Source organism: Lagenorhynchus albirostris, chromosome 16 (assembly GCF_949774975.1).
Source record: "Lagenorhynchus albirostris chromosome 16, mLagAlb1.1, whole genome shotgun sequence".
Taxonomy (NCBI): Eukaryota; Metazoa; Chordata; class Mammalia; order Artiodactyla; family Delphinidae; genus Lagenorhynchus; species Lagenorhynchus albirostris.
In genome coordinates, this window is record NC_083110.1 from 76755232 (window position 1) to 76779796 (window position 24565).

At 55.1% G+C, this 24565-nt stretch overlaps 1 protein-coding gene across 1 annotated transcript in view; it reads right to left on the bottom strand.

Annotated features, from left to right (window-relative positions):
* Window positions 1-24565, bottom strand: part of FAM53B (family with sequence similarity 53 member B) — a 74199-nt gene that overhangs the window by 43205 nt on the left and 6429 nt on the right. The window contains exons 2-3 of the mRNA XM_060125915.1: window positions 22601-22655; window positions 8132-8910 (exon numbers count right to left, since the gene is read on the bottom strand). Coding sequence (XP_059981898.1) covers window positions 8132-8910; window positions 22601-22655 — 834 coding nt within the window. The remainder of the gene's footprint in view (window positions 1-8131; window positions 8911-22600; window positions 22656-24565) is intronic.

Genomic DNA, 24565 nt, shown 5'->3' on the forward strand with positions numbered 1-24565 from the left:
AATGGCTCACGTCAACGGGGATTCTATGTCGATGCCACGCCTGGGACAACGGAGGACTATGTTACAAAAGGCAAAACGGGCATAATTTCACCCTGTGCGGGTCCCCACGAAAGCCAGCGGCCTGTACAGGATAAAAGCACAGGTAGGCGGCAGGCGCGTCACCTCAGGCCCGGCTCATAATTAGTCACATGTCCGTTCTCAGCGACCCCGCTCCGTGCTTCCCTGTCTCCGGCCCTCCCAGGGGCAGACCCACAGGCTCACCGAGGGCTTGGAGCTCCTTCCGGGGAGGCGTTATCCCGCCAGCCCCAGTAAGGACGCAGGGATAAGACAGGGAGTGCTGAAATCCTTCCTGGTTTCTCTCAAGCGGCCCCTTGCCCTGCATCCTTCCAGGCTGGGCTGAGGTCACTGCGCTCTGTTAGTGGATTCACAAAGGCCACTGCAGGCCCCTCATTTTCCAGAGACTCTGCCTCAGCTGATGTAAACAGACCAGATGCGGCACAGCTTCGACGCGACCCAGCGTGACAAGCCTTCAGAGCTGTGAGAGCATCCTCCTGCGGCCCTGAGCTGCCCCGCATTCTCCAGCCCAGTCCAGAATAGGGGACCCAGTTTCAAGGGGACAAGGACGGAGAAGCTTCAGCAAAGGAGTCGGAGGCTTGGAGGCAGGCGTGACGAGAAAGGGTAGGAATCGGTTTCCTCAGGGTGGGAAAGGGCAGCCTGGGCCGGCAAAGCACTGATACATAAGGGTTTGGGGGCGGGATGGTCTCAAGGACACTTGTGGAAACAAAATGAATCATGGTGATCAGCTATACTTCACTTCTACTGAGAACGGATCATGAAGAAATACAGCCAAAGTGAGGGCTGCAGGTGAGATAACAAAAGGGACTTACGATCAGCAAACTCTAAACACGATAGCTTAAAGACAGTTACCTCTGGGGATCAGGGTGACTGATTCTCGGCCCAGTGAGGTCTGTGACTTGGACGCTAATGACAAGATCAACGCCCTGGCTGGGCCTGTTGGTCGCGCCTCCAGAACATTTCAGCCCCTAACAGGAATCAGCGTGGCCCCTGCCCTGGTCTAGCCCACGGTCCTATCTGCCAACAGCTCCCTGCCTCCCCCACCCCTCAGTCCATGCTGCTCCCCGCAGCCAGGAGCGTGAGGGCGGGGCTGTCACTCCCCTGCTTAAAACTCTCTGACGCTTCCCCCTGCGCTCAGAATAAAAGACAAACATCTTCAGAGGACCTACAGAGAAGGCCCTGTACTCGGGTCCCCTGCCCCCATCATCCGCTCTGCTCCAGCCACACGGGGCTCCTCCCAGCCCCCTCCTGACTCCGACCTTGGCGCACACACTCGTGCAAGCCCCCGTAGCCACCCCACCTGCACTCTTCCAGGGCTGCCTCAGGGCTTACTTCCATGGTCACACGATTCTAAGGCACTGTGAGAACACTCTGGAAGCCTGGCCTCTTTTAAATGCTACCGGGGACCACAGATGCCCAATGCACACAGCAGGTGGACAGGGCACTGACAGCCACACCGAGTTCCTGGCCATTCACTCTGCCGCCCAACACAAGACTTCAGCAGGGACGCGGAACCACCATGCGTGGGGACTTGCCTTGGAAACATCCAACACAACATAGTAGACGTTTTCCAGACGTTCCGCACAAAGCAGGGCCGGAGATGTCCTCAGATGCGCCTCCCACAGGCCCACAGGCTGTGGGCTCCTGGGGCAGGGCGTCCGCCTCCTGCCTCCATGTCTGGCACGGGAGAGCAGGGCCTAGCCAGTCGCGGGTGCCCCAAGCTCATGCGGGGAGCTGGAGGGGCTCCCACCTGGGCACCTGGGTTATGAAGCAGAGGCCCCATCCAGAAAGCCCTGGGCACCCCCAGAGCTCTGTTGCCTCAAGCACCCTTCGGCTCAGAGAGGCTCTCAATTAAAGCGTGGAAAATCACCAAGTGGCGTTAAAAGCTGCCTCCCTGGCATGTCCCCAGTTGAACTCCTTCTATTTTTCTTTTCCCCAGGAGATCAAAGCTATTGTGTCAACACTCGGCCCTGATCCGAGTGACCTTAAGCAGATTGCTTATGCAACCTGGTGGCTGTGCCTGGGACACAAGGAAGGATCCAGGGGTCTGAATAGGGGTTTCCTCACATTATGAGACCCCCATCAGGGGTTCTGTGGTGTTTCTGAGAGGAAGGAAGGACTAGAGAGAGCTGAAACTATTCTCCTGCCCCGGCCCTGCCCTGCTCCACGGCTGCAGGATCAAGACACCCCCGTGCCAGAAGCAGCAAGCCCAGCTGGCCGCGGGAGCCCGTGAGACAGGCCGCAGGGTGCGGCTCTGACGTGAAAGCATCGTCCCTGGCTGGATGCACGCCACGTGCGTCCTGCCCACACCCATGAGAAACAGGAACTGTCATTCCCATTTTACAGACAAGAACATGGAGGCTTACAGAGGGTGACCTGCCCAAGGGCACGCAGCTCAAAACAGTAGCAGAGTGGGGAACTGAGCCCCCCCCCGACACCAGAGCTCACACTTTCTCCTCTACGCCGCCCTCTGTGTCCTGCGAGTGTCAGCTACCTGGAAGGGGCACCTGGGGGCAGATCACAGCACAGGAGGAGCACTGAACCCGGTCTTCCCAGCCTCCTCAGGAGCCGCGTGGCTTTGCGCAAGTCACCAACTGTCCCGGACTCTCGAGTGAGGGGTGAACAAGAGCAGAGGTGGCGGATCACTTAGCAGTGGCCACCAAGGTCACGGAGGGGAAGATTCTAGACGTCCTCTGAGTTCAACCAGAAGGACCACCGCAACTGACCAGCAATGTCTGTCAAGAGCATGGAAGGAGCTGCCACCCTTGGCATCCACTGCTCTGATGGCCTGGGTCTTAAAGGCTCTCTTCCTTTGTTCAAGCCCATCCTGTTTCCTCACAGGAAGCAACTATTCCCATGTGCCCACAGTGGTTTTGCCTTTACTTTTATTTAGCATTTATGTCATCCCGGTTGGAATCCCAGGTCTTTCCATGACTATTCCTCAAAGATCTTAACACCCATCCGCATTCTGTGCTGTGAAGGGCGACCCACCTCTGAACTCCTCTGCTTGCTGTCAGCACAGTTCCCCAGGCCAGCAGGAAGGATGCTAAGGGTGCAAAGGGGCAGGAAACTGGAGCCAGTGAGGTGGCCGGCCGCTGGCAGAGGGGACAGAAGGCCACAGAGGCTCAGGCAAGCCAGGCCTGAGCCCAGGACTGAGCCAAGAGAAAGCACAGCTGGCCTGCAGCTGCCAGGGCTGCCGGAGCGCGGCCAGTGGTGCGAGGGCCACCCCGCGTTAAAGGCAGGCCCCACCAGCACACAGGCCAGAGCGGGAGGCTGACCAGAGGGGGCCTCACCCAGGGACGACCCTGCCAGCAAAGAGGCACGAGTTACCGATGAGTGTCTGCGAGAAGCCCTCCGCCGACTTCCCCCACCAACCCCTCACCTTTCAGAGCCCACGCGGCCCTGGCCAACCTCCTCTCCTGGACTCGTCCGCAGACCACGGCTCTCAGCGTAGTTTCTACCTCATGCTTCTTTCCTACCCCAAACTGCCCCCGGCCAGCTTTCACCGGCCCCTCCAACATCTGCTAACACAACAGTTGCTGCCTGTTCTGAGGCCTGCTCTGGGAGCTTCGGGGGCTCAGTGTGTGGGCAGCTGCAATCAATCAAACCTCTGTTCCAGCATCCTGACCCCTCCTCACAAACGTCTCCCTTCTGTTGGAAGCACTGCTGAGAAATACAATTTGTTGCTCTTTCAAGCTGACCAGCTTGGAGTTAAAAATACAGCAGGGCCTATGACACCCCGGGCATGGCGTTCAGCGGGTAATCCTTGACTGTCGCTTTTTTGCTGAAATCTTTGCTCATCACACACGCGATCCATGTCTAAATGGCCACGCACAGCCCAGGTCTCACCGGGAGTCAACCAATGCTTGGTGGTCAAACCAGGTCTCAAAAAAGCAGTAATAAATAATGTCAGCACAAGTCCCGCTAATAAACAACTCACAGGCTCAGGCTGGGCCCTGCCCTCAATGGCGCACGCTGTCACTCTGCAAAGAGGAGGCTGCAGCTTCATATAAAACACCAGGCGGAAGGCGCCTCAACAGACCACGTGAGGAAAGCTGCGTGGGGAGGGCAGCAGGACCAGCCCTGGCGCGCACGAGGCAAGACTGACCCCCGGGCCACCTTTGAGCATCTGGCTCTGTGGAACGAGTGGCTGCAGTCACGGTTACAGGGAGGGAGGGCCTTTCGGGGCCAGGTCCTTGCGCCATCCCTCCCCGAGGGGGCCTCCTCTCTACAGTCGCCCTCCCTCACTCAGGACCCAGCTCCCTGCCTGAGAGCCGGGCACTCAGGCTTTAAGAAGCGAAGACAATCTGAACGCAATTCTCACCAACCCCCTCCCCCACTGCTGCGAAGGACAAGAGCCACCGCTGCTGCCAGCTGGGAGCTGTGCCCGGAGACCTGGCTGGGAGGGCAGGGCACCTGCAGGGGCGTCGGGTGGGCTCCTGGGGTCCCTTCCATCCTGGTACCACGGGTGACAGACATGAGACAAGAACGCTCACACATGCCAGCCTCCTCTGGCAGGTGGCGATTCTGATTCTCTCCCCATTTCACAACGCCCAGCTCCAAAACATGGAGTTTACCGCAGGCTGCGCAGGGCTGCAGGGCAGGCCTCCTTCCCATTTTCAAAAGAGAAGGATGAGGCAAGAACAGGAACCAGCAAGAAGAAATAAGTGGCAAGGACAGAGAAGGGAGGGTAAAATCAGAAGGAAGGAGACGTCAGATAAAGAAAAGGGGAGTCTTCAGAACGTCACCCTCTAGGCCCAGTTCTGCCTCTGGAGGTGCCCAGAGCAAGCCCATGCCTTCCCTCCCAAGCCCTGCCATCACAACAACCAGTCTCTGTCAGCGCTCCCTGGGCCCACATGCAGGTGATGTGTGTATAGATAAAGACTCACACGTGTATCAAAAGATATCACAGATACACACATTTATACACAGACATCCATACACAGCTACACACATACATACATGTGCACACACACTGACACGTTTACACAGCATACACACACACACGCACACATGTGCACATATGTGACTTCCCCTATTCCTCCCAACAGTCCTATGTTGGTGGTGGCGGCAGCGCCAGTATTATCTGCTGCACAGAGATGTTAAGCAATTTGCCCAGGGCTGCCAGCCTCCCGCCCCATCTCTGAGGCCTTCTGATTTGTCAATGCCCCGCCCCCCCAAGTGAGGATCTAAAGGTGAACACCGTGTTCCGGAAGGGTCTGTTTCCTCAGAAGGGGCTGGGAGGGACACAGCCCAAGGTCACATCTGCCTCTCAAGGCCTCAGCTTCTAGCTCAGAGCCCGTACCTCAGAGCGGTGCCCACCCCAGGGCCTCCCTGTGTGCACGAGGACCTCAGGGCGTTTGGCCTCTCCTGCCCGCCTGACTCTCCCGGGGTCCCTCCCCAGCCCCTTTTCTGCGGCAGCCTGGAGAGGCTCTGGCTACCATCCTTGCTCTGGGCACTGCTGGTGCTCACACAGACCCCAGGGAGGTCCCAGCCCCAGTCAGCGCCTCTGGTGGCCGGGGTTTATCAGAGCTGCCCGTTGCTCCAAAGGTCTGACCGCAATGCACTCACTCTGTACCTTCAGCCCGAGTCTCTCATGCACCTGGGCCCAGAGCCCACGCACACAGGGGCTCCTTGACAATGATGCTCACCCTTCCCACCAGGGAGGCGAACGTATAAAGCAAGATCAAAAGACCCACGAGAGAGAGTCTGCGATCCGGCTGCAGGAAAGGGTAGCAGGACACAGAGAGCAGCGCTGACCCTCGGCCCAAGCCGGCCTTCCCACCGACGTGCAGACCCGCTCGCTTCCCGGAAGCTAAAGATGTGGGCAAGAGCACGCGGAGGCCAGGGTCTGGGGCAGTTAGTCCTGCACCAACCGCTGCCTGGCTGCGAGCAGGTTCCCCCCACCCCCCCACACCCCCACTCCCGCACCCTCCTGCCCAGCAACACCACCACACACAGGGTGCCGGCTGCAGGGCCCTACATGCTCCAGGCTGCATCCAGGGCTCTTCAAATGCATAGAGGTGGCCCTAGGCCTGGCTTTCAAGGCTCCGGGAGGAGGAAGGCCCACCTCCCGAGGCCATGAATCACCTGGTGGGGGAGCCGAAGCAGGCGGCGCCCCAGGGGAAGAGGGCTGGCTGGGTCTAGAGGCTTGGTGGGGGGCGGCTCAGGGCCCATCCATCCCCAGGGCTCTGGCCGCAGCCCCTCGGCCCACACGCTTCCCAGGGGCCCCTTCTCTGCTTTCCCGGGACCCTGCCCTCTCCAGGCCTTGGCTGGGGAAAGACAGGCAGAATGAGGGCAGACTCCTCAGGACCTTGGAGGGCTGCCTGGAGCCAGTGAAGCAGTCCATACATCTGGGCACAGTCCCATGGCGCAAAATATCTTCAAATGGTTTCTACCCAAGGGAGGACGGGAAATGTCTCCAGTGATGCCAGTGGTGTTATTCCAACTTGTGGCTAGTAAAATACAATTACACCTGTACGTTGTTTTTATTACCTATCTAGCTTATTAGCTAATAAAATAAGCTCAGCATTGAAAATTTAACTGAAGCCATTTATCGTACCCACAACTTAGGGCTCTGGGTTTCCTTCAGCAGTCACCCAAATCTGTTACCTTTCCGGCCTTTTTACCTATTTACATTTCTCCAGGAAGGAAAATTCCACCTGCCTGTCCAACTTGAATGAATGTGTTCGATCGTTGTCTAGCTTGGACACCCCTGGAGAGGCGCTGGGAGGAAGGGAAACTGACCATGAGGGCAGGGCCTGGGCTCTTGGACAAAGGTGGCCAGAAAGGCTGGACTCAGGGGTCAGGTGGGTGGTCTAGACAAGAGATACCTGCACCTCTTCTTTTGGGGGGACCTCTAGGCTTGGAGGGAGAACTAGAGGAGAAGGAAACGCCATAAACAGAAGCTGTATTTTCATTCTGAAATGAAAGGAGGCCCGGCTGAAAAAGCAGCACTGGCCACTGAAGGAAGGCAGTGGTGCCCGCCTGGGAAGGGGTGGACACGACAAGCCTGCCTGCACAGACGTGGCCGTACGCTCACGAGCGAGGCCAACCTCTCAGCGCCAAGCTAGTCCCCACTCCCTCAAGCCCAGCCGTGACAGATGCTCACATAACAAGACTAGAAAAGATAATGCTCAAACCGTGGCTCTGAGCACCCGAGGAACCCCTGGACACAGAAGCTAGAGCGCCGCGTTCTACCCACCACATCCATCTGTCCTCGAGTGGACAGGTGGTCACAAGGACCAAGCCTGCTCCCTGGGCCTCACTGTCACGCTCTGATCCTTGGGGCTCCGCAGTGAGAACCAAACGCAGGCAGCCCTCAGGCTTGGAGACTGTCCTGATGATGGTGTCTTAACTCCAAGTTCATCTCATTCAAACCCATACCCAAGATCGGTGTTAGCACGAGGCAGGGCTCTGAGACTTGGAGGACAAAGCACAAGCGACAGGGGTGTGTGGCCAGAGGCCTCGCCTACAGCGAACAGCAAGGATGATTACACAGGTGGCACAGAGCAGAGTGGTCACAATTTCTGGATGGTCTCACACTGTTGGCAGGTTAATCAAAAGAATAAGTGCCTCCCCCCATTTCTCGTTCTTTAAAACTAACACCCACGGCCCTGATCTCAGGATCAACATGATCTGAGTGACACTGAATCCCGGCCTGTGCCAGCAGCTCCTACGGCGGCTGCAGGGATGGGCCCCTGGGAGAGGCTCCAGAGAAGTACCAGGAGGGGGACCACCAGTGTCTGGTGACGCTGGACTGCCCGATGCCCCGCCTCTCGCCATCTGTCTGCTCCTGTACCGCTAGCACGTGTGCAGAGGGAAAGAGCATTTCTGATTTTAAATGGAAAGAAATAGATGCTTAAAAACAAAAAAGGGGGGGCTTGATTTCATCTTTCACTGTCCAGAATTTTTAAAATGAGGAAATTAACCCACTTCCTGGGCATTTCTGACACTGGCACCCTGCAGGTGCCCGGGATGGGCCAGGAGCCATGGAGGCTCCGATGAGCACCTGGGTGCTTCTGCAGCATCTTCCAGCACCTTCTGGGGCTCTTACCTGCGCCATCTTTGCCAGGTCCAGGGAGGGCCTCTGCTCCTGTGCCTCCTCGGGGCGACGCCGCTTAACGCCGACCTTCTTGTCATTAAGGACACACGGCTGGGAGCGGCTGCGGGAGAGCCCACTGGAGCGTCTGGCCAGCTCCGGCGTCGAGGCAGGGGTGCTGCTGGCTGAGGGGGGACAGTACTCCGCAAAGGAGAACTGCTCATGCGAGCAGGAGAGGGACCGTTGCATGTCCAGTCGGGCCCCGCCCACGGGGCTCGGGTCGGGGCCCCAGATGTCGCCTGCCTGTCTGCAGGTGGCCGAGCCCGGCGTCCCCTGGCAGGGCTGACCGCCAGATCGGTGGTGAAGTCCCGCCTGGTCGTAGGGCGAGGAGAGCACGTTGGCGCGGGACGGGAGGCTGAAGCTGGAGCTCCTCTGCATGGTGCTGAAGCCGTTGGAGTAGCGCTGGACGCTGCCCCCGCTGTAACAGCGCCTCTTTTCAACAGGAGTCCAGACTTTGGACCCCAAGGGCCTCCACGATGTTCGGCAGCTGGACATCTCGTCGGAGAAGGACAGCGACCGGCACTGGCGCTTGCTGGGGGGCGCTGAGGGGTTCCCGCTGTGGTCACTGAGGCTGAGGTCTTTGATCAGGTTGGTGACCGCGCAGGCAGTCGCGGCCTCCCGGCGCCACAGAGCGCGGTCCTGACACTTGTCGGGCAGGCGCTCCCAGATGCCGGCGCTCGGCTGGTCGACCTGAAGAGGGTACTTCCTGTCCAGGTCTCGCCATCTGTCATTTTCTGGTTCGTAAATGACAAAGAGAAACAGGATTGGAGAAGGCCTTCGCGCCAGCCCTCTATCTCCTCACCAAGAACCCGTCTTAAACAGGATGTTAGAGCCAGAAAGGCCCTTAAAAGCCATCCAGTCCAACCTCGCTTTACAGATGAGAAACTGAGGCTCAGAGAGGGGACATGAGTCCCACGGTGCTGAGTCAGAAGCAGGGCAAGGTCTAGGATCCAGGCAGCCCCCAGGACTCCTGAGACGGTTTCCTGTCCAACATACCGTACTGCCTCCCAGGAAAGTCCAAAGCACTACTGTTCACCCCAAAGGCTTCTCATTTTCTAGAAGGGAAACTGACTTGCGTCACCCCTGCCCTGGCCGGCAGCAGAGTGGGGGCAACGTGTCTGTTACGTCCCATCTTAGGGCTCTGCTGCTCTGGGGCTGGGACTCGACGCCCTGGCGGGAAGACCACAACCAAAGATGAGTCTATCAGAACTTCAGAGGGGCTGGAGGTGCTGCCAGGTTAGTGCATCTGAACTCCATCTTCAAAATACTTGCCGACAATAGAAACTGGGTATTTCATGGATTTACATCCCCTCCACCAAAATGTTCCACAACCAACAGTAGCTGCCAGTCACTGAGGACTTTCCTTGTGTTCACTCGCTCTCTGGCTGAAATCGAGGACAAAGTGGCTAAAATCTATAGAAGTCAGTCTCGGGCTGCAGAGACATAAGGGTACAATTTCAACTTACACATTCGGGTCTCTCCATGAATGCACGGATAAACAAGCTAACCCTGCTAGGAAATGCGGACTTTTGCACTTGAACCCTTACTTTAGAGAAATATTCAAGAACTATTTGTTATTTTTCTACTATGGAATCAGGCACTGTGCTGAGAATTTTAGGAGAACAACCTCGACACAGTTCTTGTATTCAAGTTCACAATACAAAAGCAAAGTTAAGAAATACGCTGTGCTGCCAGGGGTCAAACATGCTACCACGTTTCTATGTTTTTCTAATCTACACATATTTACACAAACTGTGCAAATGTGAATATGGAGAAAAGTATGACCGAGTCAGTCAGTAGAAGGAGAGAAGTAAAATCTGAAATGACTTTCAGTAGCTATTTCACACACACTGATTCTCAGCACTGCAATCAGTTACTGCGCATCCACCGTGGGTGGTGTAACCCGGCACAGTGCTCTGCACGGCTACCACTGCTGCCCAGATGGGGAGACCCAGGCTTGGGGGGGTTGAGTAAGTGGCCCCAAGCCACACACCTAACAAGTAACGAGATGCAAGCCCAGGCTGACCCAACCCAAAGCCCTTTGCTCTTTTTGCTCCACTGCAGCACTGAGGGAACCACAAGGCAGTCTGACCTTGGCCCTGCCCTCAAGGAGTTTACTAGTCGTTCAGGATGAGCCATCACTCAGAAAATTGTGACGTCCTTGCTCCAGGCAGCAAGGACTGTAGGACCATCTTCTCTACCAGTGGCCACTTCTCAAAGGGCCCCGAGAGACACACCTGAGGGACTCACTCCATGCTGAGTGCCACAAGCAGCAACTACTGGACAGGTTCAAAGGGAATGACCAGTGAGGCCCAAAGGGAGCTTCACGAGCCAAAGGAAAAGCCAAATCAGGGCTAAACGTGACGCTCCTTCCTCCAGGGCACCCTGTGCACCCGTAAGACGCAGAGCCTGAGGCGCTGGGACCCTGGACAGGGGACATGGCAGGAATCGTCCAGAGGCTGTTCCCACAGGAGGGCCTTAGAAGCTGGAGAGACAGGAGCGAGATCTGCCAAGTTAGGCCAGCTGGGAACAAAGCAGGACTGACGTTAAACGTCCAGTTCATCTCATCCCTGAAATCTGCCCGGGCCCTGATACGCGGCAAGTCTCGATACGTGTTCCTGTAACTTAATCATTACTAAAAACTGACAAATCATTACCAAAAATTATCTTTTTGCAAATAGCATTTATGTTGTTCAAAATAGGTCCTCACTACCTACCCCTCCTCAAATATTCACCATTCTTTTTTTTTTTTTTTTTTTGGCCACACCGTGCAGTACGTGGGATCTTAGTTCCCCAACCAGGGATCAAACCCGCGCCCCCTGCAGCGGGAGCACAGAATCTTACGCACTGGACCGCCAGGGAAGTCCCTCACCATTCTTTTAAAAGAGTTTCAATTTGACATTTGTCAGCAGTCGAAAGTTCAGTAAACTAATACTAGAGTCAAATTTTAAAAAATACAAACTAACCTTGACTGAGTCACGACCATCTCTGGTTTAGAAGAAGAAAAGTTATCCTCAGAAACAAGTGAAGATTTATGTATGACGATGTTCTTCAAAATGATATGAGTGATGGCAAAATGGTAAACACACCTGAAACGTCCTATAGTAGGGGGCTGGTTAAATAAAGTACCGAGGAATACCATGGAGCATGAAAAACTCAGTTTCAAAGAATATTAATGATGTGGAGAAATGTAATGATGCAATACTAAGCATAAAGAAAGGATACAAAACTGCAGAGACAGCGTGATTCCTAGTTAGTAAAATACCTATGTTACATATATGGGAAGATAAAAAGGAAATGAACGAAAATGTTCACGGTTGACTGGCAGAGAGCTGGTTGATTTTTCTCATTTTTGTCTCCCTGGAGCTTCTACGTTTTCTATAAGGACAAACACGTGGAGCACCAGGGCCTAGGACCCCACCCTCCCCTGGGTTTGCTCCTTTGGTCTTTTAGGAAGTTCCCATCAAACAACGCTCGCCACGGACTCCCCTTTTGGGACAAGGCATTGAGGTGCCACATGGGCCACAAATGTGGTCGATGAGGAAGGAACCAAGGACCAAACCGAGGGCAGTGAGGGCCCCAAGATGGCGCCATAGTGGCCCCAACTTAAGGAGCCTAGAGCCCACGGGAGACGGTCCCTGTCCCAGGCCTTGGGAAACCTGGGAAATTTAAAAGAGATTGGTCCTATCCTCAGAAGATACCACTTTCTGTTGCATTTTTCTTTCACTGCCCTGGAGTTTTCCCCATCTCTAGGGAGATCGTGAGACAAAGGGCAAGTGGGAGCCAGTTAAGCATGAACATCCTGTCTCTCCAGTGGCTACCTTGTGATCTTGGTGCTTCCTGACTCGGGCCTCCCTACTCCAGTCCCATTTCCTTTCTGCCCCCAGAGAACTTTCTGAGGCCCACACACGTCGTGGGCCCCGTCTACTCATGGTCTCCCCAGTAGGCCCTGTGCTTCCAGGCACGCCGGACTTCCTGTGACAGCAGAAGTCAGACAAGAGTCGGGGAGAGCCAAGATCATCCTTGAAAACCCCTGAAACAGCCCATAAGGCCCACTCCTCCTGGTTTTGTGTACAAAGCTCTGAAGAGTACATAAAACTAAAGTTTAATGAATCGACTGCAGGAATGAGCACAGGTGACATCTCTGTGCAGAGGGGTGTGCATTCGACTTGTTTTGCGGTTTAACTATCAAATCCCCAGTGGGAACTGGGGTTGGATGGCTAACTCTCGCGTGCTCCTACCTGCCTACAGGAACTACCTGTCTCTGTTTTGAAGAGTAAGCCTCTATTGACCTTAATACGTAGATGTCTTTGTCGTAGGGAGGAGTAAAAGAGTCAGTTCTCAACTCAATCCACCGGTTAAATGCGGGTACAGCACTACCGACCGCCATGGACCTGCAGCTTCCCCTCCCACGTGAGTTCTTCCATGTTTTCACACCTTTGCAGAGACCTGCACCAGTCTCTTACTTCCCACTGCAGAGCCAACTCAAACATCACCTCCTCTGCAGATACGCCCTCTCATACAAGCCCTCGGGCACCTGCAGCTCTTTGCCTAGACTTTCAATCATGTGGCTCACATCAACTGAACTTTAATGATCTGTTTACGTGTCTACGTCATCTATTGAGCTAGAAGTTCTGGAGCACAGTCCCAGCATGACTCTCCCGTGCCCAGTACACAGCTTGGCACACAGCAGACCTCAGCCAGTGGTGGGTGGAAGAAGGAGGGTACGACGAAGAGCAGATAAAAGCTACAGAGCAGACCATGGTGTTCACTTGGTCTCGCGTATCCTCTGTCCCTGGCACAGGTAACCGTTCCTTGGCCAGGCAGGTCCAACCTGGGCTGTGCCTTGAACTCCCCACCCCACCGCGGCCAGGGATGGTTGTGTATGAACTAGCCAGGGCCCTGGCTGGCACCGCAACAGCTAAGATACTTTGAAAACACGAAGCCCTGCCCGACACCAAGCACTGCTACTGTGCGTCAACACCAGCCAGGTGGCCACTTGTTCTGTCTGCGAAGCAGATAATATTTTAATTGTTTCTATCTTTATCTCTTCAAGAAGTACAATATAAGAAAAGTAAAAACAATCGAGGCTATGTTTAGCCCTTGTGTTTTCCCCCTTCGCTCGGGGAACAGAAGGCGATTTGTTGGGTCAGGTCACCAGACAAAAGAAACAGGAATAGAAGCTAATTTTTCATGGCAAACCGCCCTGAGCGTTAGGCCCAACGTCATGGTGTACAAAAGGCCTCGGTTCGGCTCCAAGGAGAGGATACCGGACACCCCCGCCCCTCCATTCAATACCACTTCTGCACAAACAACTATAACTCTTCCAGAGGTGACAATGGCCGTGGACGCGGGGATTCCACTGAGCAGGGCTCCCTTGGTGTGGTGGGAAGGGTGTGGACTTGGGTTCGAGCCTCAGCTCTGCAAGGGACTTAATTAATCTCTCAGAGCCTCAGTTTCTTCATCTGTAAAACGAGGGGACTGGTGATAACCACCCTGCAGAGCTATTCTGAGAGCAAAACAGTTGCCTCGCACAGGGCCTGCGAGGACGGAACAGGCTCTCGAGACGGCAGCCGTGATTGTGACCACACCGCAGAAGGCTCGGGCAGTGGAGCCTCGGCCCTGCTGCAACCGGGGACCCATCTCTGTGGGGTCTGGTTGGAACGGGAACCTGGACGCTCTGCACGAGGATGTCTCAAAGTGTGGTTTCAGGACCACCTGCAGGGGCATCCTCTGGGCTGTTAAAATGCAGATTCCCAGGCCCAGATTCTGATACACAGAATCTCTAGGGGTAGAAGCCTGCATTTTAATAAACTCCCCAGGTTATTTTAACACGAAGTTGTTGAGAACCGCTGCTCCGGACTGCAGGCTACACAGGGGCCTGGGTTCTCAAACACCTCTGCAGCAGCCCAGTCAGACCATCCAGACACACCAGGAAGCTTCTGCAGGGCTGACCATCCCAGTCTCCAAAACTCTGCATTTAGAACGTCACTGAACACTGGTGTTCTGGTGTTTGTTTTGTTTGGGGCCAACAACAGAAGGTAGAATTACGGAGAAGGGTGACTCTGCCCTTCAAGTTCCTCAAGGTCCCTTTTCACAGGAGGGGGTGGGGACCCCGAGCTGCACGGCATGTTCTGGATGGAGGGCCAGTGGGAGAGGCCCGAGAGGCCCACCATTCACGCGAAGGGGATAGCGTGAGCCCCCCTCCCGCCGAGACACACCGTGGCCTAGAGCTTCTCAGGGAGGTTCCCGGCACCACGCCTCCAGCAGATGGGGCGCAGCCCCGGGACACAGGCACCGGCCACTCAGGCTCTCGGCGAGACCCCTGCCTTCAACCCTCAGGGGCAGCTCCAGTTCCTTCACTTCCCTGCCGAGCTCGCCCTCACAAGGCTGAGGTCGCACACAGGAGTGGCGTAAGCGCACACGGCGCTCCTCCTACGGATGTGGGGCAAACTACGCAAAACACACGAGCCACGTAAGCATCTAGCTCTCTCACAGACGGCCTGACTAGGTGGCCTCCACGGTGTCTGTCCAAGCTGAGGCGCCACGACCGAGCCGGACACTCCCCGAGGCCGACGGGCACACACGTGGGGACAGGAGCTCAGATCCCCCAGCCGCATCACAGGCTTTGGTCCTGAAACCACCCCGTGACTAAGGAGAGCAGAAGGCTGCTGCGTGCACTGATCCAGAGCTCAAAGAAAGAAAACACCCGGAGGAACACAAATAGCATCTGACCTCAGATGTTCTTGTTTCCATTTCTGCCCTTAAACATGAAGGGAGATTCCCAGGGGCCCAGGTTCTGAGTGGACTACAGGCCTCCTTGCGTTCAAAAGACAGAAGAGATTTACAGCCTTGGATATCTTTATCCTGTGTTTAGAGGCTGCCTTATGGTGACATAACCACAGCAGAACGTGGTTTCTAGAAAAGGTTAAACACCTGAAGCACAGATCCGAGGTACAGAAGGTTCTTGCCGCCGCCCAGGCTGGGGCAGCAGGCCTCAGTCAGATCAAGGTCGGCTGACTCATTCCTGGATTTCACACCTGTCTATTGTGCTGACATCAGTCTCCTGCCCTGCCCTGCCCTGTGGGTTGGGCTGTGCTAACTTGGTCTCAGGGCTGCAAGGACTCTATGCTTGATTTGGGGGTAGAAGTTCACCAACCCTTTCAAGGGGAAACTCAAAAGAATTGAGGTGTCTCTCTGAAGCCAGCTTTATTAAACTGGTCTTATGAAAAGAACACAGGTAGAAAGACATAAAGGGCAATGACATGAGCCATCCGTCAATGGCGGCATCTACTTTTAAATGAACTTTTAGAGGCCCCGGCCCACGGGTGCGCCTCTTTCCCTGTATCACCAGAATGAAGACTCAATTCAGAGCTGTGTCAGAAAGAAAAGGTTCCTGGGCTCTGCCCACCTAAGCTTCAGCCTCTGGTTGTGCCCCCTCACCTGCAATAAATCATAAAATGTCAGCGGCGTTTTGGGCTCGGGGACAACAACAGCACAGGATGCCAAGCTCCTCGGCCAAGGCCTGAGGACAAGGGACAAGGATGGCTGGAGAGAACTAACGCTCCACTGGTCCCAGCAAGTGGAAGGCTGGCTCAAGGGGTGCTGGGACATGCCCGAGAGGCTGGTGGGTTCGGAGTGGCTACCGGGGGCCCTGCCGTCACCAGCCAGGTTGGGGTGGTGCACGGCAGCTGCCACTGCTTCTGGGAAGTCTTTGCTCTCACAAAAAGAGGCCCAGTGGGATCCCCAGACAGTACAGAGGTGTAAATAAAACCCCCCAGACTGGCCACTGGGAGCGCGGGCCTCAGCCTCCCAATCTGTAGGAGGAAGTGTGGACTAGGGCCCTGTGACGGCCCCTTTCAGCTCTGAATGGACCTCCTGCTCCATCCCCGACCTCTAGAAATATGCTGGGAAAAGCTAATGGCAACAAAAACCCTGAAGAGACAGAAAGGCTGGTTTCATCCCTCTCCGTCAGATTCCCACCCCGGCTGTGGGTGTGCACAGAGCGTGCTGCCTGCGATTCATCTCTAAACCGATGTGTGCAGCAAAGCTGGGCGCCATTATGCAGACAGAAAACTGACAGCTGGCAGAACTTTTCAGGAAACTGTCGATAAATTCACATTCACTGTTAATTAACTGACACCCCATTGGGATCCTTGCTGAAGTTGGGAAAAAGCGTGAGCACATATCCCAAGCACAATACTCATCTTGTGGGGTGCACAGCACTCCCCGTGTGACTGGTGGGGAAACTGAACTTCAAGACAGCATCACGTCTCACCTGTGGACACACAGCCAGCAAACAGCGGCCGTGCTCTTGCAGTTGGGCCAGGCTGCCTCCTAACGACCATTTCTGCACGTGGAAGGCAACCTGGCGATGCACCACACTGCGGGTGCCCAAGGCCGGTCCGGCAGCTGCCAGCCCCTGTCCTCCGGCAACTCTGGGGCCCCTCTCCAGCCCATGTCAGACCAGCATGGGTGAGAAGGCAGCCTGGGAGGCTCCCTTTTCACTGTAAACAGCCATCACGTGCCAACTACACTTTGCACCTACTTCCATTCTATACATTATTCCAGAAACACTGTCTGAAACCAATAAACGGTGCAAGGAAAAACTGAAAGCACTCTGTATGGACAAACCTTACACTATTTTAGAGATGGAAAGATCACACCCATGACCACAATAAATAAAAATAGTCATTAAAAGTAAGTTTTTAAAAATCATGCATAGGGGCTTCCCCGGTGGCACAGTGGTTAAGAATCCACCTGCCAATGCAGGGGACACGGGTTCAAGCCTTGGTCTGGGAAGATCCCACATGCCGTGGAGCAACTAAGCCCGTGCGCCACAACTACTGAGCCTGCGCTCTAGAGCCCGCACGCAGCAATGAAGACCTAACGCGGCCAAAAACAAATCATGCATATGCACTTTTGTATATGGATATACTAGCCTATTTTGGTTAATAATCAGTTTCTTACAGGAGACCCTGGTCCAGCGATGATATGCAGCATGGCCATCTCTGAGAGACGGAAAAAGCCACAGAGACCAGAAATTCTGGCTTTGTTATCACTGTTGTTCATTTTGTTTCAGTCATGTGTGTGTTTGTTCTCGGAAACCTGAAATGCTCAGTCTCTGAATGCTGGCTTTTTCCTGCACGGTGCAATCACATCCCACTTTCAGTGACAAACAGTGGTGGAGTGAAAAGACCAAAAGCTACCAAACCTCGAAGTGATATCTTTTCAACCTGCACAGCTCAACACAGCCAAATGATGTACTCTGTAGAAATTAGTACAGAGGGTGCCCCAGGGAGAAACCCTTTCATGCACAGAGCAGACTTTAACAGCCACGTAATTAAACAAAGAAAATAAGGGCTTATAATTAAAATGCTGCAAACGTGAACCGCAGTGGCACAAGCGGGGCTGCTATGATATTTTTACAATTCCTTTTTATACATCATGTATGATCCTTCTGCTCAAGTTTCCTCTATGTTCTTTGCCTGTGAAGTAATTTACATTAATAAATAATTTATTACCATAACTCCTAAAGTAATTATGGGTTTCCGCCCAATTTTCTTTCTTTTTTAGCATCTGAATTGTTTTGTTTTCTGTCCACTGACTTGTATTTACACAACTTTTCCCAGTGGCCTTTCGGATAATTGGTGTCTCATGCACTTTCTCACGTTATTTGATTTCCGGTCTTCTCCTGGCCTGAGCGAGGAGGAAAATGGAGTGTGTAGTGTCCAGTGTCCCTGCAACACGGAACTCATTCAAGGGGTGCAATTAGCCAAGGCGAGGGTGGTGAGTGGAGGCCCCTCTCACCCCCCCCACCGCCACTTGCCCTGTTTCACCAAAAGAGATTCAACTAGTACACGTGTGACCCTGGGTTAGCGTGAAGAAGCATCTCCCACGGCAAACGCTGGAGGAGCCGGAGGGAGGGAGCCGCGCGCTGAGGCTGCCCGGGCAGCCCCCGCCTTCCCCAGCACTGAAAGGTTCTCTCGGGAGCAGCCAGGCCCCTGTCCACACCCACTAGAAATCACGGCCAGGAATGGGGGCTGGCTCGCCGCTCAGGCCAGCTAACCAGTGGGCGGGCCACACCCATGAAACTGCCACCTGACCAAGGTTTCCTGTGTCAAGAACGCAATAACCGGGCAGACATGGCTCTTCCCCAGAGAAGCTGGTTACAGAGGAAATTCCAGTTCAGCACAGGTGTGCTGAGGACGGTCTGGGAGGTGAGAAAAGAAACCAAGAGGCACAGCACCGTCTCTGCTAGAAGGGGCCCTGAGGTAACCAGGCTAGGCGGGCAGCCTGATGATGGGCACCCAGCCCCGGCCTGCCGGTGGCCTGGCTCCACTCTGCCCTGCTTCTCTCATCCACACTTCACACTGCCTCTGTCCCCCCACAGCCCCACTTTGGAAAAGAACAAAACCACTTCTTTGTATGAAGTCCCCAAACTTGGGACAAGGGGCGGGGGCAGGGCGGACAAAGTTGGGGAGGGGCCTGTAATCCAGCTCACAGTAACTGAGCATGAAGTACTTCAAAACAAAACATTGTTGTGAGGGCCGATTATATTAGTAAAGCATTTTATCTCAGTGGGTGCAGAGGAGGCTGAGCTACTTGCAAGGGTGGTTTTTTAAGAGGAAGCAAACAGGCACTCCCTACCCGAATACACTTGCCTGGTTTTTCTTAAGAACATTATGAAACTCTAACTCATCCTGGTGTCCAGCTAGGACTCTTGCATGGGGGCTTAGGAGGGAAATGCCCCGAGTCACAGGGCCAAGCTGTCCCCAGCTCTTACGGGAGAATTCCACTGATCAGGGCCAGAATGTGAGTCCTTTTTCTTCAGGAGACAGGCAGGGGGGTTTGGTGATTATAATACTATGATTTTCTTTCTTTTTTTTGGCTGCATTGGGTCTTCATTGCTGTTCACAGGCTCTCTCTAGTTACAGCAAGCAGGGGCTACTCTTCTTTGTGGTACGCGGGCTTCTCATTGCAGTGGCTTCTCTTGTTGCAGAGCATGGGCTCTAGGCGTGTGGACTCAGTAGCTGTGGCTCATGGGCACAGTAGTTGCCGCACGTGGGCCCTCGAGTGCACAGGCTTTGGCAGTTGTGGCGCGTGGACTCAGTAGTTGTGGCTTGCAGGCTCTAGAGCGCAGGCTCAGTAGTTGTGGGGCACGGGCTCAGTTGCTCCGTGGCATGTGGGATCTTCCCCGACCAGGGCTCGAACCCATGTCCCCTGCATTGGCCGGCGGATTCTTAACCGCTGCGCCACCAGGGAAGTCCCAGTGCTATGATGTGTTATCTTTGCTGAGCATTGACCATCCCAGGAAGGGCCCAAAACCCTCTGGAAAAGTCTGGCTCGACCCACTGGGTGTCCTCTTCCCTGCTTCGGAAAAGCAGGCACAGCTAGGATGAAGTCTCACTGCTACTCAGGTCACAGGGCGAGGCCACACCTCGAGCCCCAGGTTCACTGGGCTGGAGCAGCCACCGGAGTCTCCACGAGCACACAGCCTGGAAGGCCTTGGACCGCTGACTTTCCCGCCTCAGCAAGTGCAGGAAAGGGATGGAGGTGGGAGGGGCTGAGCCGACACCTCCTGGGTGCCACTGTCTCTTTAAATCCCACAAACACCTGCCACGTACCCGATGGGGAAAGTGAGGCTCAGGAAGACGCGCTACCCGCCTACGGTGCCGAGGGCCGCTTCAGGCGCGAATCGTGGAAGTCGGCCTAATCCATGGGAATCCACTGCTCCCTGGCCTTCCTCCTCCGCCAGATAGAAACCCCCTTGAGGGCAGGGGCTGATTCACTCTATCCCCGCCCCAAGCGCCTGACACAGAGTAGGTATTCAATAAATACCTACCAGAACAAGCCACTGAAACGAACTGTGGTGAACTTTCCTAAAAGCCCTGCTAGTGCGTGCTGTCAGGTGGGTCGGGGTCTCCGGAACCAAGAAGGGGCTGAGAACAGAAAGATGAGCATGTGGGAGAGAGAGAAACTGAGGAGAGGGTGGGGGTAACTGTGCAGACCCCACAGAGTGGCTGCCCCACTGCCCCTCCACTGCCTGGCAGTGCCCTAGTGCCAGCCAGCAGAGCAGGAGGGGGACAGAACCCACGGAAGGGAAGAGCCCGAGGGCGAGGGGAGCACTGCAAAGCCCTTCCTGAAGAGCCACCCGGCAACATGAGCCCGGAGGAGCAGCGGCACAGGCCATCCTGGAAACCCCGGCCAGAGATGGGCACCCCCCCACCCCCGCCCGCCAGCGAAAAGCAGGCCTCTGGGCTCTGCGGGCTCAGACCAGCTCTGCTGGGAATCTGGGAAAAGGCCTCTCCCCACACGCCTCTGCCTTGGTCCCTGGGCCTGAGCATCTTCCCCCGCAAGGGCGACTCTCACTCACACCCCCTCCCCAAGGAGATCAAGGCGGTCCCTTTGGGCATGGAGGCCCCCTGCAGGAGCAGGATTCTCACTTTAGGCCTCAGCCTTCTCCACCTATTGTGTATGGAGCTCACGCTGTGCCAACCTCCTTACAAACGCCTCAGAGTGCTCGAGGCACGCCCAATGAGGCAAGTGCTGTCCTAACAGCCATTTTACAGATGAGAAAACTGAGGCTTAGAAAAGGTAAATAGTTCAGAGTGACTATGTGAGTGCCAACACCACCATCACGAACCCACAGGAGCTCCAACTTATTCTGACGCACTTGCAGCAAAGGCCAAGGAAGCCCGACGCACGACACGGCCTTGAAATAAAGACCAACATCTCCACAGTCCAGGTCACTAGTCTGGCCCAATTCAGAGCTGACGTCCTGGCTGGGCTGAGGGGTTGGCGTGCCCAGGAGCCCCTCTCTCCTTCCTGGACACGACAGAGGAAGGCAGCCCAGCCACAGCTCAACTGTGAGTCTGACCAGGAAGCAGGCAATGAGGCAGGCTTCTGGGCCATGTGGATGGGTCGCTGAGGGTTTGTCGCAAGCCGTTAACCATCACCGAGGTGTTCAGTCAAGCCCCATGTGGGGACAGGCCTCAGAAGTGTGTCACACGGGTAAACCAAGGCCAGGTGAGCTCCCTGTTTCCACTTCCTCTGGGCGGCAGCACCAAGAGGGCCACCCGGGGCTCTGCCATAGAGCTGTGGCTCATGAGTGAGAAGAAAACAATCCTCACCCACTCCGGGCCCAACTCTACCCACCTCATGAGGCCTCAGTTTCCCCAGATGTGAGTGGGCGCCCCTGCCCGCCCCCCGAAGCAGCTGCAGAGTCCAGGAGGTCCTGCATGTGAGGCGCGTGGCACAGCGCCACGCTCACTGTGACACCCCCAGCACCACCCCCAGCACCACCCCCATCACCCACCTACGGGAACTGAGTCTAAAGAAGAAACCGCCGTGCCCAGAGGCAAAGGGCCGAGACAAAAGGCAACGGAGACTTTACATAGTCCTGCGGAGACAAACTTGAAACCCGAAAGAGAGGACCCATCGTGGAAGCCTGGTTTACAGAAACTCATCTGGCGAGGTGTCTCCGCAGGGGGCAGGAGCCCAGGGGAGAGCGCGCAAGGAGAGACTGCCCGACCAACCGGAGCAGAGAGAAATCAATACAGTCAATACAGTCCTCTTTTTGGCCCCGTTATACAAACGGTAATTAACACTCGCGTGGGAACAGGGTACCGAGGCAACCTTTCTGGAAAGCATGTCAGAAATAGGAAGCAAGAGCCTTAAAAATGAAAATGTTCCCGCTCTCCAGCCACTCTACTCCATACCTGGGAACGATCCTAAGGAACAATCCAAAAGGTAGAGCAAGATTCAGACACTGAGTCACTGTTCAACAGAAAACAGAACGGTCCTTCTACCCAACTACCAAGAAACAGTTACATCGTTAAACACATTTTGAATCATCCACACAATGCAGTACCACAGCCTCATTAAAGTGCATGGAATGGGCAACTGTAGCGCTGCGGGGAAACGGTGGTAATTATTACTAAGCGAAAAAAGCGGAAAAAACATTTTGTAAATAATTTTGTACAATCGTATGTTCGTCATGGACTTGGCTATGTAAAAAACGCAATGGACATAAACTACACCAAAATATTAACAGTAGTTGTAACTGTGTATTGGGGCTGTGAGAGATTTTTATTTTATACGTTACACTATGGTGCATTTTCTGAATTAAAATAAAATGAACATGATTACTTTAATAATCAGACAGAAACTCTCAGTATCACTGTTGGAGATTAGATTCGTAAACCACACACCAGCGCCCGGCCCCTCAGTCAGCCGCAGCAGCCCCTGCACCACTCGAGCACAGCTGGGACCCGAACAGTTCAAACACACAGAAGAGAATCCCCACGGCTGCTCCTTGTGCCTGTGTCCCGCAAGTGCTTTTAGCGTCTCACCTGGAGCACTCAGGCCCTGGTGGAAGGGCTAGAGAAGGACTGACCGTTCACAGCCACCTTGGTTACTCACCCATAATTCCACAAGAGAAAAGTGTCGGTCCTTGACTCATCTTCTTTGGCGTGTGCTGAAAACAACCAGAAAAGCTATCACTCTTCAAGTCATAAGAAGCACGTTTGCACATGACCCTGCACTGATCCCTTGCTAAAGTCACAATTAAAGGGGTAACGTCAGATTAGGGAAAGGAGAAAAAAAAGTATTAAAAGAGACATCTGCCCGTAATTAGGTCTGGGCTCTCTGTCCGGAGCCTTCGGTGAGTTATGGAGTCCATCAAGTTAATGGGCTTTAAAAACACACAAGAGAGACCCGTGACTTCTGACACTAGGGGATTTTTCCATGTGAGTGATACGGAGGAGGGTGCAGAAGGAGCTGTGATGTGAACGGTTCACCCAGCTGAGCTGGAGACAGGCCTCCCCACAACCCAGGCTAGGAGGACAGGGGACCTCTTCCTGTCCATGGTGACAGGAAGAACCTTGAGTGAAGGGCCACCTCCAGAGCCCTCCCTTCGAGACACAAGGAGAACACCTCTTCCGTCTCTGTGAAGAAGCAACGGGTAAAGCTCAGGAGTGTGGCCCTGGCTCTGCAGGCTGCTGGGCAGCCAGGAGGCCCCCCGAGGCATCCTGACGAACTGAAACAGAAACTCAAAGGTTATGTTTGGCCTCAACACACAGCTACTGCTTTGGACTCCTCGGCACCGCGTTTCCACAGTGGTGTCCCTGTCTACCATGAACACTGCGCATCTGCTCTCTAACCCCACACCTAGCCTCAGCCGAACACTATGATCGTTGGGTGAAAAGCCAGTGAGGCCTAGAAGAGCCCCAAGCCCAGGCACCTGCTCCACGGCTCCACAGTAACCCGAGCGTGGACCATTCCAGGGGTTCCCTGTGCTGGCCGAGGCCCAGGTCAAGAGGCCTGTTCTGACCTCTGATGAGGAGGACACCATCTATGCCCGTCGGGGCCCCGGGAAGAAGGGTCTCACTCATTCCTGCCTTCCTTCCTTCCTCCACTCATTCAGCAAATATGTACCGGTAATTTGTTACGTGCAGGCTGTGCTGGGGTTGAGCGTGCGATGGTGAAAGAAGCTCTCGGCTCCAGAGGGGTCAGCGGTCACAGAGGGCTCTAGCTTCTGAGAGGAGCCCCAAGTGACAGGGACGCGCAAGGCTACCAGTCCAAGAAGTGGGCAGAGAGCCAGGCCCTGGCTCTTTCAGGCCTGGAAGGAGGACGGGGTGCTGACCAGGAACACCCAGCCCACCCAGATAAGAGGGTAGCCACTGTCTGGCAGCAGCTGCCCCACCCCTGTCCTCAGCTGCCCGAGTCAGGGACCTTTGCCCTTGGTCAGCAATGTGTTCATCCATCAGGTTATCAAGGGTCCGTCCTGACCAGTCTGGAACACGGAGGTGAAGGACGCCCGCCTCAGCCCTAAGGAAGCTCACACGTCACAGATGCCACAGTCACACAAATCCCTGAGCTACAGAGAGTGGGACTGGAGGGAGATGGGTCAGGCCGTGGGTGCTGGGGTGCTGGAGGTCAGGGCTGGCATCCGGGGGGGCAAACAGAGCTGCTTCTAAAGGACCAGAAGGAACTTAACGGGCCGGGGGGGAAGGCGGGCAAGGCCGCCCTCCTCCAGTCCCCCTTCTTGGGTTTAAAACAACCTTATGTGTTCAGGATAGGTCCCCCTCCTGGAGTCCTCCCGGGGAAATATCTGGAAAAAGTTACAGACGGCTGCCTCTGCCTCCCTCCCAGCTCACACCAACGTCACTGAAGGGAGAGCAGGTGACAGACACTCAGAGCCCTGCCTCCGGGCAGCGCCACCTGCGGAAGCCAGACAGGCCCCACGGCCCAGAGAAGGTTCGGAGAGAGAGAAACTGGGCCTGGCTGGTGCCACAGGCTTGGCTGTTCGAGGGAAGCGGCCCCGATGCTGCAGGAGCCCCAGCACAAAGTAGACACCCTCCGGGAAGCACAGACCCCGCCCCTCCC